This window comes from Nannobrachium achirus, assembly GCF_963921795.1.
Source record: "Nannobrachium achirus genome assembly, chromosome: 12".
NCBI lineage: Eukaryota > Metazoa > Chordata > Actinopteri > Myctophiformes > Myctophidae > Nannobrachium > Nannobrachium achirus.
Window position 1 is genome coordinate 28349666 of NC_137832.1, and position 13915 is coordinate 28363580.

Genomic DNA, 13915 nt, shown 5'->3' on the forward strand with positions numbered 1-13915 from the left:
GCCCACGCCGCCATAGATGGTAGGCACCCATTTGAAACAATGTTTTAAATATGTCTGGGACTCAGTCTACTACACTGTAAAATCCTTAGTGTTCATTTCAGTTATAGACCCATACTGAGAACCAACCTGTTTAGTGAACCTTAGGTACTTTATAGTGAACAAATGAGCGGTTGGTTGGCCCAAAGGACTAGCAGACCGCCCCCTCCCTCCCCCGAAATGTTCAGCACCACCACTGCTGGACAGCGACATGATGGATGCTGTCACCTGGCACGACCAGAGAAAGTGCATTAATCATGGATTATAAATTGATCTTTAATTGTATAATCATTCAAAGTTTCCAAACATTGATATTTTTCAAATGAATTAAAAAAATAGATAGACTACAAGTTCACAATGAGCTTATAGATACAATTTTTGAGTATCCAATGTATAAATGGATAAAGTGGTTGCGATTATAATACCTACCAGGGGGTCTCCTCCCAGTAGGACGTGCAGCGTTTCATTTGTAAAAAAAAAAAAGAAGGAAAAAAAAAAGAAAGAAAAGAAAGTTTAATTTGTAATAGCCTATACTATATATCTGTAATCTATCACGGTAGACTACAATAATCCGATTATTGTTGCCCATTTGTGGTTTGTGCACTGCGGAAGATTTCCTCCTGCAGGACTTGCACAGTACACAGACAACCACTAGGGGGCAAAGTGTGCCTAATAATGGGTATTTGTCCAGGTCACTGCAAACTATTTTACTGATCTCAGTGCAGTTATTTTGATTACATTGTGGATTCATTTGGGAGTGTTCCAATGGCACAAACACTGATACAGACACATATATTTTGATGATGATGATAACTATAAGTAGGGATTGGGAACTGTGTAATTACTTATTCTGCATACATAAAATGGTGCAGGGCTTTGTTTCTTTTTGTCATCACCATAGTCATTGCTCAGATCAATTCAAAATGTTTTGCATAGGCACATGGTAGAGATATTCCTAAATATTAAGCTCACAACTTTCAAAATGTATGCTTTTTCTATGTAAAAGCATATGGACAGATATAATGGTTTTGTCCTCACTGACCCTGCTCCTTGCAGTTCCTTGTTGCTACAGCGCTTATCCCGCCTCTTTCACTCAGCCTCCCCTGCCCCACCCATCCCCAGCATCTTTCCATTTTCTCTCTCTCTCAGACTGGCTGGCTGGCACCACTATTGATTCTTTCAGTCAGCATGCCTCCAAAAAATAGCGTCACAGTCATTATGGGCACTATAAAAGCTAGTGTAATGCAGATTCCACGGTGCAGTCAACCTCGCTGCATTCTTGGGCACAGAACTGTCTTATCTGTTGAGTCATGGCTTCCATTGGCTTTGAACGTTACCTCCCTTCCTCTTACAAGAGGAAAGTGGTGGTGCGCAGCGGAGGACATGGAGGCAGTGGAGGAATAGGATCCAGGTCCATATATTCCAGCCATTCTGCCCCGCTATCATCCTACGGATCATCACGCAGAAGTTATCCAACCTATAGCCGAGCTGCTCCACTGTCCTCCGCTGCTGCTGACTTCGACCTCAGCCAGGCAACGCACGTCAGTTCTGAGTTCAGAACTGTAAGGACCCAGGAGAAAGCCCAGCTGCAGGACCTGAATGATCGTTTTGCCAGCTTCATCGACAGGGTCCATGAACTGGAGCAGCAGAATAAGTTGCTGGAGACTGAACTCCTGGTCCTCAGGCAGAGGCACGTAGAGCCGTCTAACCTCCGGGGCCTGTATGAGCAAGAGATCCGCCAGCTCCGTGCTGCTGTGGAGGAGGCCCGTCATGAGCAGCAGGCTGCCCAGAACCACAGGGACCAGATGGAGAACGTGCTGCAGAACCTGCAGGGGCGTTACGAGGAGCAAGTGCTTTCCAGGGAGGAGGCGGAAGGCAGGCTCATGGATGTCCGGAAGGAGGCGGACGAGGCTGCCCTCGGCCAGGCTGAGCTTGAGAAAAGGGTGGAAAGCCTACTGGATGAGCTGGCCTTCCTGAAGCGGCTCCATGAGAGTGAGATCGCCGAGCTGCAGGCCCAGATACAGTACAGCACCCAGGTGTCAGTTGAGATGGAGGTGGCTAAACCTGACCTGTCCGCTGCTCTCCGCGATATCCGAGGCCAGTATGAGAAGCTGGCTCACCGCAACCTCCAGTCAGCCGAAGAATGGTTCTCCACCAAGATGAATGTTATGACAGTAGACACTGCCCGTACAACAAACACTGCACGTAACACTAAAGATGAGGCTGCTGAGTATCGCCAGCTGCTCAAAGCCAAGACCCTGGAGATCGAGGCCTGTCGTGGGATGAATCAGGCCCTGGAGAACCAGCTGCAGGAAGTAGAGGAGAAGCAGAGTGATGAGATCCAAGCACTACAGGTAAAAACCTAAACAGAAATAAACCTCATGGTTTTATTTACCTATTTAGCTACTGTATGTGACATATTTGTTAATTTCCTCAGTTCTTAATCATTTAGAATAGTAATAGTAATTCAAATATAAACAAGAGTGTCCATGGGAGTTTGATTCCTAAATCAAATACTGATGATGTATTCCACATTTAGCATCATACGTTTTCACTTTATTCCTTCTTTACAGGATAATATCAGTGAATTGGAAGATGACTTGAGGGCTAATAAGAATGATATGGCCCGCTACTTGAAGGAATATCAGGACCTTTTGAATGTGAAGATGGCTTTGGACATTGAGATTGCAGCTTACAGGTCAGAGGCTTCTCAAATACTACTGCTACTACGAGAAATTCTAATAATGAAAACAATAATTGGATGTTATGTTTCTATTTTTAAATCTTGAGGATGCATTATTAGTAAAAACTCCAAGTAGCCATCTCATCACTTATAACCCTTCTCTCTATCAATTTTAGGCAGCTGCTCGAAGGGGAGGAAAACCGTTTCAACGTGGGAGGACCCGGATCTATGTCTTTTTACTCCCAGAGCATGTACCCATCTTACACACGGCCATTCTCTCTGCAGTCCCAGCTGAGCTCTGCAGCACCGTTTCTGATTAGCTCCCGTTTGCCCGTCTCAGCATACTGTGTAGAGGAGACGATATCTGCTAGCCAAGCAGAACACGCCGAGGCCAGTCCTCCCCAAGAAGAGGACGAAGAGGAGGTGGAAGAGGGAAAGAAGGAGGAGACCGAAGAGGTCGAGGCCGAAGAGGTCGAGGAGGGAGAAGGAGAGGGGGAGGAAGAGGGGGATGAAGAGGGTGAAGGAGATGGTGATGATGGGGGTGAAGATGCAGGTGAGGCAGAAGGAGTAGAGGGAGAAGGTGAGGGAGAGGCAGAAGAAGAAAACGTTGAAGCAGAGGGAGAAGCTGAAGGTTAATGCTTGTTTAGAGTTTTAATTGAGTCTTGTGTCTTGTTGCTATTTCGTTGTATGTGGGTTTTGTACAGTATGATTAATACTCCTATTATGCCTTTCTTTGTCCAGATGCTGACTCAAAGGAAGAGGGGGATGCGGAGGAAGGGGATGCAAAAGCAGATGGTGAGGAAGGAGGTGATGAGGCGCAACCTGCAGAAGAGGAGGCCGACGATCAAAAGGAAGGGGGTGATGCAGAAGATGAGGAAGAGGAGAAAGGAGAAAGCAAAGATGATTCTGCAGATGAAGCTGACAAGAAAGATGAGCAAACAAAGGTTTAAATGCTGAATAGAATGTCTCCCTTGGTGCTACAGCCTACAGTATATACCGATCCAGTACAATCATAATGAAAATCCTCTATGAATCAAGGGCCAGTGTGCTGGTATCGCCAAAATAAAAGCCTGGTTTTCCGAGGCTAGTGTGCTGGTGAAAGCCTGTATGATCGAGCTGCTGTTAGTGAGCCAGAGCATGTACGCATGTATGCACAGATACCAGCAAATAAAATAATCCATAACAACAACAACAACAACAACAACAAAAGCTAATCGATTTAACACCTTGATTTGCAAAAGGGGATGTACACATTCTTTGTGGAATTCTTTGAACATGTGCTTTATTGTCACCACAATATGTCTATAAGGTGGCAGGTTTGTTCAATGCCCAATCAAATGCCTTACTAAATCTCCTCAGAGGGAGATCCATGATGTGCTGCACTAAACTCCAATAAAGCCTTGAAAAATATATAAAATACTGCTGGCTTGTTTTCACTTCTTTTTATTGTGTTATTCCCCTATATGTATACACTGGTAGCTGTAATGAACATATCAGTCAAATCATTTTCTATTAGGCAATAGGCATACGGTAAATATGTTCATTATCAGAAAATGTTTCTTTCTGTTTAATTTTGGGCAGGACGGAAAGAGACTTTATTGACTCATTAGTCAGTAGATCATATTCCTTCTGTCTAGGTTAGAGCAGAATGGACCTCTCTTAATGGAGATTAATTGAGAGGCTACAGTATTTGGATAGCAGGCAAATTGCCTTAGGCTCCACCCCATTTGACAAAGCAGCCCAGAGAGTGTCCTGGAAAGAAGTGCTCCTGATTACTACTCTGCAGGAGGAATTTCTGCTCTTGTATGAAAGATTTACAACTTTGAGAATACTATTCCTCACATTCTTCATTATTTGCCATTACCACCTCATCTAATCCCCCCTGCACTGACCAAGTCTAAAGGACATAAACATCTAGAGGATAGATGGCAGCATTACTGTGATGTGCTTGTGTCCTTATCTCATAAGTCAGTGGGTCTTCTCTATCCAGTTATGCCCATTGTCTGTGTGTTCAGTGAGCTGATACCAGGGTTTTTCCTGCTGCCTCACCCTCCGCCACATCACGGGCCATAAATCAGGGCCTGCTGAAACTTTTATGACTCAGCTAGACTGCTGCACCAAAGGATCTGGCCAAGTGTCAGCTAATGGAGGACAGCCCAGGAAGGCAATTTCATTAGAGAGAGACAGCAGAAAGGCATAGAGGGAGAATGAAGGAGAGGAAAAAGGTGGAGAAACGGAGGGAGAATGAACAAAACAGAGAGAGAGAGAGAGAGAGAGAGAACAGACAGACAGGAGTTGAGTAATAGCTCACTGTACTAAACCTTGACAGAGGACGGGCTGTTTCTTTAGCAATCATAAAGGTAAGAGGCTGGAGCATTCCATCCATTCCCCAACACCCCACGGGTCCATTTTCATACTCAGATTTTTTTTTTTTTTGTGACCAAATGTTTATTCATTTTCATTTTTCATTGAAAAGGGCAGCCCCTTTTTCACATCATCTTTCGGCGGTAATACAATTTTCATTTCAGATGCAGGTTACAGATGCAGAGCATAAAGTTAAAATTAAAAAAACAAAAGAAAATACGTCCACAGATTGCATCCTGCCTGTTATATCTCTTGCCTTATGAGTGTGTACAGGGCCACCTTCTCTCCACTTTCTCCTTCTTCCCTCCCCCTGAAAAACCACCTTCCCCCAGGTTCCAACGTGACACTACCCGAGACATTACAGTACATTGTCAAATGACATCGTTGTCTATATACTCATACTTCATACTCAGACTTAAATGAACATGTGTAAGTATTAAACTGTGCTCATAAACACAACAGATAGACACACATACAGTAGATGCATGTGTACTCACACACACACACACATGCGCGCGCGCGCGCTCGCTCGCGCGCGCACACACATGGACGCGCTCACACACACACACACACACACACACACACACACACACACACACACACACACACACACTGTGTGTGTGTGTGTGTGTGTGTGTGTGTGTGTGTGTGTGTGTGTGTGTGTGTGTGTGTGTGTGTGTGTGTGTGTACCGGTATATACAGTATATTTATGCAGTATATTTATACACACACACACCCACACACACACACACACACACACACACACACACACACACACACACACACACACACACACACAATGATAAATGTGGCCCTACAGTATCTCATATGCGTCAAAGAGATGCAACTCCCTCCAAAATAATGCAACGCTGTCTCTCTCTAGCCTCCTTGTCCTCAGTTTACCCCATGCATAAGCAGGATTTTCCTGCATCTACCATTATCCTCTTTCTGAGAAGGAGAAACTTCAACTACCCTTTAATGTAGAGCTACTCGACTTAATATTGCTCAGGGGGCACTCAGCAAAATTCCAAGGGCCGCAAGCTAAAAATCAGCGTTTAGACAATGATTTCCTCATCTCAGCAGATTTCCTCTTCTCTCTTAGCAAATAGTATCAGATGTGAAATATAGATAAAATATATATCAATCGGAGTGTATTAACAGTCATAATACTATACATAATATGATACACCTATTCAGCAGCTTGATGGGGCTGAGGAAACTGTCACTTAGTTGTGAACAGAATGGTTGAGTTAGTTCAGGGACACTTTCAATATTACTTAGTTTCTTACATGAAATGATTCTGAATGCATGTGTAATGTTTACATGCATTAAAGCATCCTTTCAAAGGTTTTTCTTTAATGCTTAAATGCAGTACTTATATTGAGTATTGGCAGATTGACTGAACAAAGACAGACGTATTGACAGACAGGAATGCAGACTGCCGTAATACTGTCTGTGCCTGAAGAATCCTTCATGATATTCCTGCAGTAGTTTTAGTGGAACTAGAGAGATATGAATGTAGATACAGTAGTCCATCCTTATGAAAATGACTGGGTCATTGATGAGTAGGCTTAGAACAGCAGTGACATTTATGGTACATTTTCAGCCGTGGAAGAGAGTGTCAGGTGGTGCTTAAGACAAGGTGGAAGCATGTACCCAATGTAATAGAGCATGAAGGATAGGAGGAAAAGAAGGCACTGCAAGTTGAGAACCAATAACAAGGCAAAACAAACAGGTTGCATTGTATTTAGCAAAGTATACACATATTGTATGAAACACCTTTTACAAACACTATGGTCATCATGTGTGCGTGCGTGCGTGCGTGCGTGCGTGCGTGCGTGCGTCGGTGCGTGCGTGCGTGCGCGTGTGTGTGTGAGATTAATACTTCCCATCTTCCTAGAAATGTGATGCCTTCAACGTTCAAGACAGCCCTAAATATTGACTCAGTCATGCACTGCAGGTGGCCATCTGCTTCTCTGCTCAGACCATGGTGTTGCTACAGAGCACTGCAGTCTGCATTTGCTGTTGTCACACAGCCAGTTATTGTTGCAACAAAGAAACAAGATGTTAAATAAGAGTTGTGGCTCCCTCTGGTGATCACTGGGAATCTTCAACCACAGACTATTGTTTGAGCCCTAATGTTAGTCTTGGTACAAACCATTTAATGTAATGACATTTTCTAATTACATTATTTTCTATTTACAAATGTTTTGTGCTATAAAGATGCACAGTATCTGCTCAATGGGTACAGAAGATGCATTACTGAGTCAGATGAAAACAAATGAGACAGCCTCTGTCTGTCTTATGCATTTATTCCAGTATTGATATAATACAGTACATGTATAATAAAGTAAATATCCATTATATATAACCTTGATTGTGTGTTCTTTACATGTGTGGGATTGGTCCCATGGCCATGGTATAGTGCAGAAGGATATGCACAGCAACATCCTCAGTGTTTAGTTGCAGTTTGGCATAGTTACACATGGAGAGTTCGGAGAGTGTACAAAAGTAACCAAATGGGTTACGTTTACACTCAGAGTTAAAGTTAACGCTGAGGATTTTTCTGGTCATGTTTTATAGAATGCACTGAGGGTAATTGTGTAACTCACAAGCACACGCAGTGAAATGTTGGTGTGGCAACAGTGGCATGCTCAAGAAACTGTGCTAACATCAATATAACAACAACATAATAATACGGATAATACTGGATACAATAAAAAGGTATTATTAAGAAGTTAATAAGGACAGATAGCGCTTAGCAGCAATGGGGAGTATGGCAAGTATTTGTGGATAATATTTGAGTAGATATGTAGAATGTGAGAAAAAAAATTGTTGAGGCCCTTATTTAGCAGGGGCCATCTTCGTTTGTGTTTGACATAATTCAGTCCTAGCATTGTATCCTGAGAGTGAGAACTGTGTAGACTCACTCCCAATTCTCCACCACAGTCTGAAAACCCACCGCTTCAGACTCCACCTGAACACTTACAATCACTCCTCTTTCCTTGTATCACTTCTTGTTATACAGTACCTTGTTTGATAGACACTAGTTCAGGCCAGGGTATTCAAAGTTTTCAGGCCAGGGACCCCCAAACTGATGGGGAGATGGAGCAGGGACCCCCTGCTCCTACCACCTCGTAGGGGGGTGGGGGGCTACAACATATATTGTATATTTATGTATACAATTGTGTTTCATACATATAAACATAAGCTATGCATGCTTTTATTTTAAACATAACATACTTGTACAAGGTACAGTGAGTAGGGTGGCCGCACCACTGCCATTTCTAAACATAACTTATAACTGAGAAGCAATGTCAATGCTATTAACAATCTGTTAATTGCACAGTAATAATCATGTATACAAGCTATAAAATGTTCAGAATCATGATAGATTTTTTAACATAAATGTGGAAAAAAAAGACCCCTTCTTGAAGACCTCTAGTTATACTCTGCAGATCATGTTTTGTTATTCAGAATAGTTTTTGCTTGACCATAAATGCTAAAGAAATTATTTAGATAGCATGCTATGTAGACAGATGCTACATTTCTGTTTACCTGGTATTGAAGCACTTTTTCCCCCTTCTATTTATGTGACCATTTACCCTGTCATTTGTTGACTAAGGTTCATGCCATTTACTCTGACCTGATCATGTCACTCTGGATATGAGTGTCTGCTAAATGCCCTAATTGTAAATTATACATCTGGGCTAAAATGTAGCCTACTTGTCTTTTGCTGCTATCATTGCCTTCCCCATAAGGCAAATCACAATTTGATAATTGAGATATATATTAGCATGAGCATGTATTGTATTTACCATAATGCTAATATAAATTTACCATATCTCATCTGGAGATGAATGAGGTAAAACCTCATGTTGCTAACAGCTACACTTGCACACTCTTTGCTTTATGCAAGCCAGAGTAATTTTATGCAAGGACATTCTGGCTCTGTTTGTTAAGCCTGATTTATTCTTCACGCAACGCTGTCGCTTGCTGAAAACAAGATAACAACAATGAATGCTTTTGCTAAACACCTTAGAATGCCTGTAAAGTGACAAACCAATGGCCATGTGTAGAATGCACATGCAGTGACAATCCAGTGACTACTGTAGAACATGCACAGGGACAAACCAACAATGCCCACTGTAGATCCCCTCAACATTTTAGATGGTAATTAGGGAAAGCCATCCATATTCCTTGCCGAGCCATGGGGCCCATAATAGGGCAGGAGCCTAGCTGTTTCTGTAGCATGAGGCAACTTGATGTACAAGTGCACCCCCTGGACATGACACTACTATGTCACAGGGTCTTACCCCCAATCCAACCCTTGATGCTGCTGAGTGACAAGCAGCGAGGCACTGGGTCCCACTTTTGTATGACCCAGGCGGGGATTGAACCCTGACCTCGCAGTCTCAGGACGGACACTCTAACCACAAAGCCACTGAGCTGGTTATAAGCCAGTCATAGTCACACTTTATTCTTTGTGGAGAGCCTTTAATAAAATAAGCCCTGAGACATGTGACTTCCATCTTAAGTGTGCGCGCACACGCACATGCACACGCACACACACACACACACACACACACACACACACACACACACACACGTGCGCACGCACGCACGCACGCACGCACGCACACACGGCCATGAATATTCCATGATTGAAGTAGACATGGGGACATGTTTAAATTCATGAAAGAAAAAGAAAATGTACAGCCTAAAATGTAATAGCACAAAACTGTCAGATGATGGCAATATTGTATTCTTAATTCACATCAGGATGCAATCCTTGCATATTATGTTGCAACTGCTATACAAATACAATAAAGCACATAGGCCTTAGGGGTCTATTTACAAGCCTTTTTTACAGTCCACATGCCTGTAATTAGTGTCCTGCTGAGTCTGACCTGACTGCACTGAGAGGAGTGGACATTCATGTTTGAAGAGCCAAAAAGGGACTGTGAGTTGTTGAGGTGGGGTTCCAGATGGATATTGTGTATTCCTTCATGATCAATGCCCTGATGAGCTCCCAGTGCAACACCACCTTAGAGCAACTGATAAAAAAAACTGAAATGTATGACAAACATAAATTCAAGAGATTACACAGCAGGATGATTTCATCTGCATAATATACCCCTGTAGATTTCCACAAGGTCTTTCCACAGGTAGTGAAGTGTCTGGCACAGTGTTTTCACGGCTTAAAAGAACATACTGTAGTCATCTCACTCATGTAAAATACGTGGCTCCTGAGTGACTGTGACACCTCTTGATGAAAGCTCATAAAAGGAATCCAAAGCCTGAGGAAGCACTTTTAACTGCAAAACTTGCTCACAGAAATCGTGTCTAACATCTTATTATATTGCATAAAAGATTGAAGCCTTTGGTTTGGCTTATTGTTCATAATCTTTGGTTGTGGTGGTCATGCATATTGGTTCACTATGGGTTGCATGATGAGTTGTGCATGAGTCCATGCAAATACATTGTCCTCTGAGAAATAATTACACTGAGCAGTGTCTTTCTCTTTCTACGTGACAAATCGCTAACAATCTGCTCGTGCCTTTATGAATTCTAAACCAGCTTTGCCTTCAAGCATGCAGCCCCATTGATGCAACACAAATAAAGAACAGATACTGTTACAGGGAGTAACACAGGGAGTGGATGACAGAACATTACTGACAGCACACCATTTGGCCGCCCAGTGGCACCAGCAGCAACATGATGGGAAAACAAAGGGCTATGTGGGATACCAGGTCCTAAACACCAGCTGTAAATTGCTTCATTGGGTGGGGAAAGATGCTGGTGGGCATCATAAATGTATGGAACTGACGATCCGAATAATACCTTAGGTTAATGATAACCTTTGATTAACCTCAGTTGCACTGACCGTTTAAATGATAGGAAAAAACTGTGATTGATGAGTCCCCCCCCCTTCTGTGTTGCCTAGGACTGGAATTGATTGTTGGGGTCATGGGATCAGTGACATACGGAAGGTGTACTCTTTGGCTACGCCCTCTAGGCTGCCTCATTCTGTTAATCAGACCATAGATATAAAAGTCAAACCAAGTTTGAAGTGAGCGGTGGTGCGCGCGCGCACGCGCGCGTGTGTGTGTGTGTGTGTGTGTGTGTGTGTGTGTGTGTGTGTGTGTGTGTGTGTGTGTGTGTGTGTGTGTGCGTGGCCACGTGTGTGTAGCAGTTCATTTCAGGGTTGTGTGTGATGTGTGAGCGCGCACGTGTGTGTGTGTGTGTGTGTGTGTGTGTGTGTGTGTGTGTGTGCGTGTGTCTATGACGCCACTTGGTCACCAGCGGTATTGCAGTTCATGCTCAGGCTACATACACGCATAAATAGTAACATAACTAACAAACTAACAAAAAGGCAAGGCAGAAATGCAGAAGGCACGCTGACACTCAAAGTGTCTACTGGCCAATCACAGCATGTCTTTTTGGAGACTTATCAATTCAATTCAATTCAATTCAATTCAAAGGAGCTTTATTGGCATGAGGAAACAAATGTTTACATTGCCAAAGCAATAAGCAAGGAAGTCCCGCCTCTGATTGGCCAACCAAACTTCAGTTTCTGTGACACACACAGGAGCGTGCTTCTGAATTCCAGAAGCTAGCCTTTAAAATTGCCCTCCGATACATGTCGCTCCATTGAACTGCAGTGGCGAATGAGATATCTAGACTAGCACAGCTAGACTATCTGCCATATTGCTTACACAAGGCAGCAGATAGGGTCTAGCCTTGCTCAGCTATGTAATTTTTTCTCAGCACCCAAGTCGGAGGGAACCAACCAGTATGCAGTATGTAGGGCGGGTCTATCACCTTTGCGCTACTCTGATTGGTTGTAGGGGAGGGTGTATCACCTTTGTTGCAATCTGGCTAGCCATCAGGGACGTGCTGGCCATTGGGAAAAGCGGGACAACTCCTGAACGGCCGGTTAATTCCCGGCCGGTCCAGGCCGGCCATTAGATGTCGGCCTTTGTTCCATTTTGGGGGCTGGGCGGCCAACAAAGTAAATCGTCACTGTCGGGCAGAAACCTTGTATTTCCAAGTTTCAAATTTGTACATTTTTTCGCAAAGCAAAGCCCTGCTTCATCATGCAAGGCCGTCGCACAAAAGTAGTGAAAACTGCAGATCTACAAGCACACAACGCCTCGCAGTGCGAGGCGTTGTGTGCTTGTAGATCGGCTGTTTTCACTAGTTTAAATCATTTTTAACGGTTTTGGACATACAAGGTTTCCACCCGACAACAAAAATATAACTCATGTAATTGGCCCACTGGCTTGTCACTTTGTCACAAATCTTTGAGTAGCAGCTGCACTATAGAGAGAGATCTCTCTCTATAGCGCGCAATGAGGGCCTCTCCAACTCTTTTTCCCGGGCTGAATCAGGGGCCTGCTAGCCATCGTCAAAGAAAAGGCTGGTCCTTTTCATTTTTTCATATAGAAGTCTGTCCTCGAGAGACATCCTTTGCTGTTACATTCCACTGTGTTTGCATCATTCCATATATATCTTAGTAGTGTGATATTGTTTGGCTGTACACTGATCACATGACCCCAACAATCAATTCAAGTTCTAAGCGGCACATACCAAAATGAGTGGTATTCCCCTTTAAGACATAGAACACTACACAAAATAAACACATTATAGAATGAAATTTTGAATGCAATTAAAAATACAATTACAGTGCAGAAGAAATTATTACAACAGTCACTTAGTTTCTTTCAACCATATCTACAGGCTCTATTTTAATCAATTATGTTACACATAATTTGCATGTAGAACTGAATGTCATCATAATTGCTAGGATGATGGTGTTTTTGTTTTAGTACAGTGGAAGAATACCTTATGCATTTGGATGGAGAGACCAGTGTTGTCCTCTTTGTGTGTGTGTGTGTGTGTGTGTGTGTGTGTGTGTGTGTGTGTGTGTGTGTGTGTGTGTGTGTGTGTGTGTGTGTGTGTGTTCATTATTGTATAGTGTGTGATATGATGATAGGCTGCACACACGTTTGGCACTGATTGCAAAACACATTTCCATGAAAATGGACAATAAAGTAGCCTATTGGATTGCAATAACGATATAAACTGTTGATGTTTTCACTTCAGCCAAGGGCATAATCCTTAGTAGCTTGCTTAGTTGCTTTGATACAAGACTGTCAGTCATATTTATGACCGTCAAGGCTCATGCAATCCTTAGTAATACACTCAGTATGATGACAGTTATTATTATCAGTAGTCAGTGGAATCAAATAGATAGATAAATAAATAGATAAATAAATGTTGAATATAAATTATAACCATAATATTATTTATTTATGACACAAGTTAGCCTAATAAATCATTTCGATTCATTACTTTTTACGCCATTGGTTCTCAAAGTGGGGTCTGGGGATCCCCAGGGGTCATTGGGGGAGTTCCAGGGGGTCCCCCCCTAAATAGGCCTAATTGTTAGTACCCATGTGGGTAGATATAGGCACTCTGAGAGTGTAAATGGAACCAAATGGACCCGTTATGTCCATTTTGTTCCATTTGTAGACTCTCAGTTAAATTAACGTTGATTTTACAATATTAATTGGGGTCTGAGAGATAAATACCATAAATGGGGGTCTGTACTCCGTAGCCTAATGCATTTCAAACTGGGGGTCCTTGAAATTAAAAATTATAATGTCAAGGACCCCCAGCTTTCAAATGGGGGTCCGCAGGCTAACAGGTGTCAATTTGGGGGTCCTTGACATGAAAAAGTTAGAGAACCAATGTTCTACGCCAATCCACAGTCTCCCCCCTCTCTCCCCTCCCCCTTTGAAGTCATGATGGCGGAACTCTAGGATT

General features: G+C 42.9%; 1 protein-coding gene across 1 annotated transcript; it reads left to right on the top strand.

Moving 5' to 3' along the window:
* Positions 1-1346: 1346 nt before the first annotated feature.
* On the top strand, positions 1347-3669 carry neflb (neurofilament light chain b; the record flags this gene model as incomplete). The annotated part of the gene is made up of 4 exons (XM_080738548.1): positions 1347-2390; positions 2610-2734; positions 2896-3299; positions 3461-3669. The coding sequence occupies 4 exons, from the start codon at positions 1347-1349 to the stop codon at positions 3667-3669; spliced, it is 1782 nt and encodes a 593-aa protein (XP_080594674.1).
* Between the last annotated feature and the right edge of the window lie 10246 nt (positions 3670-13915).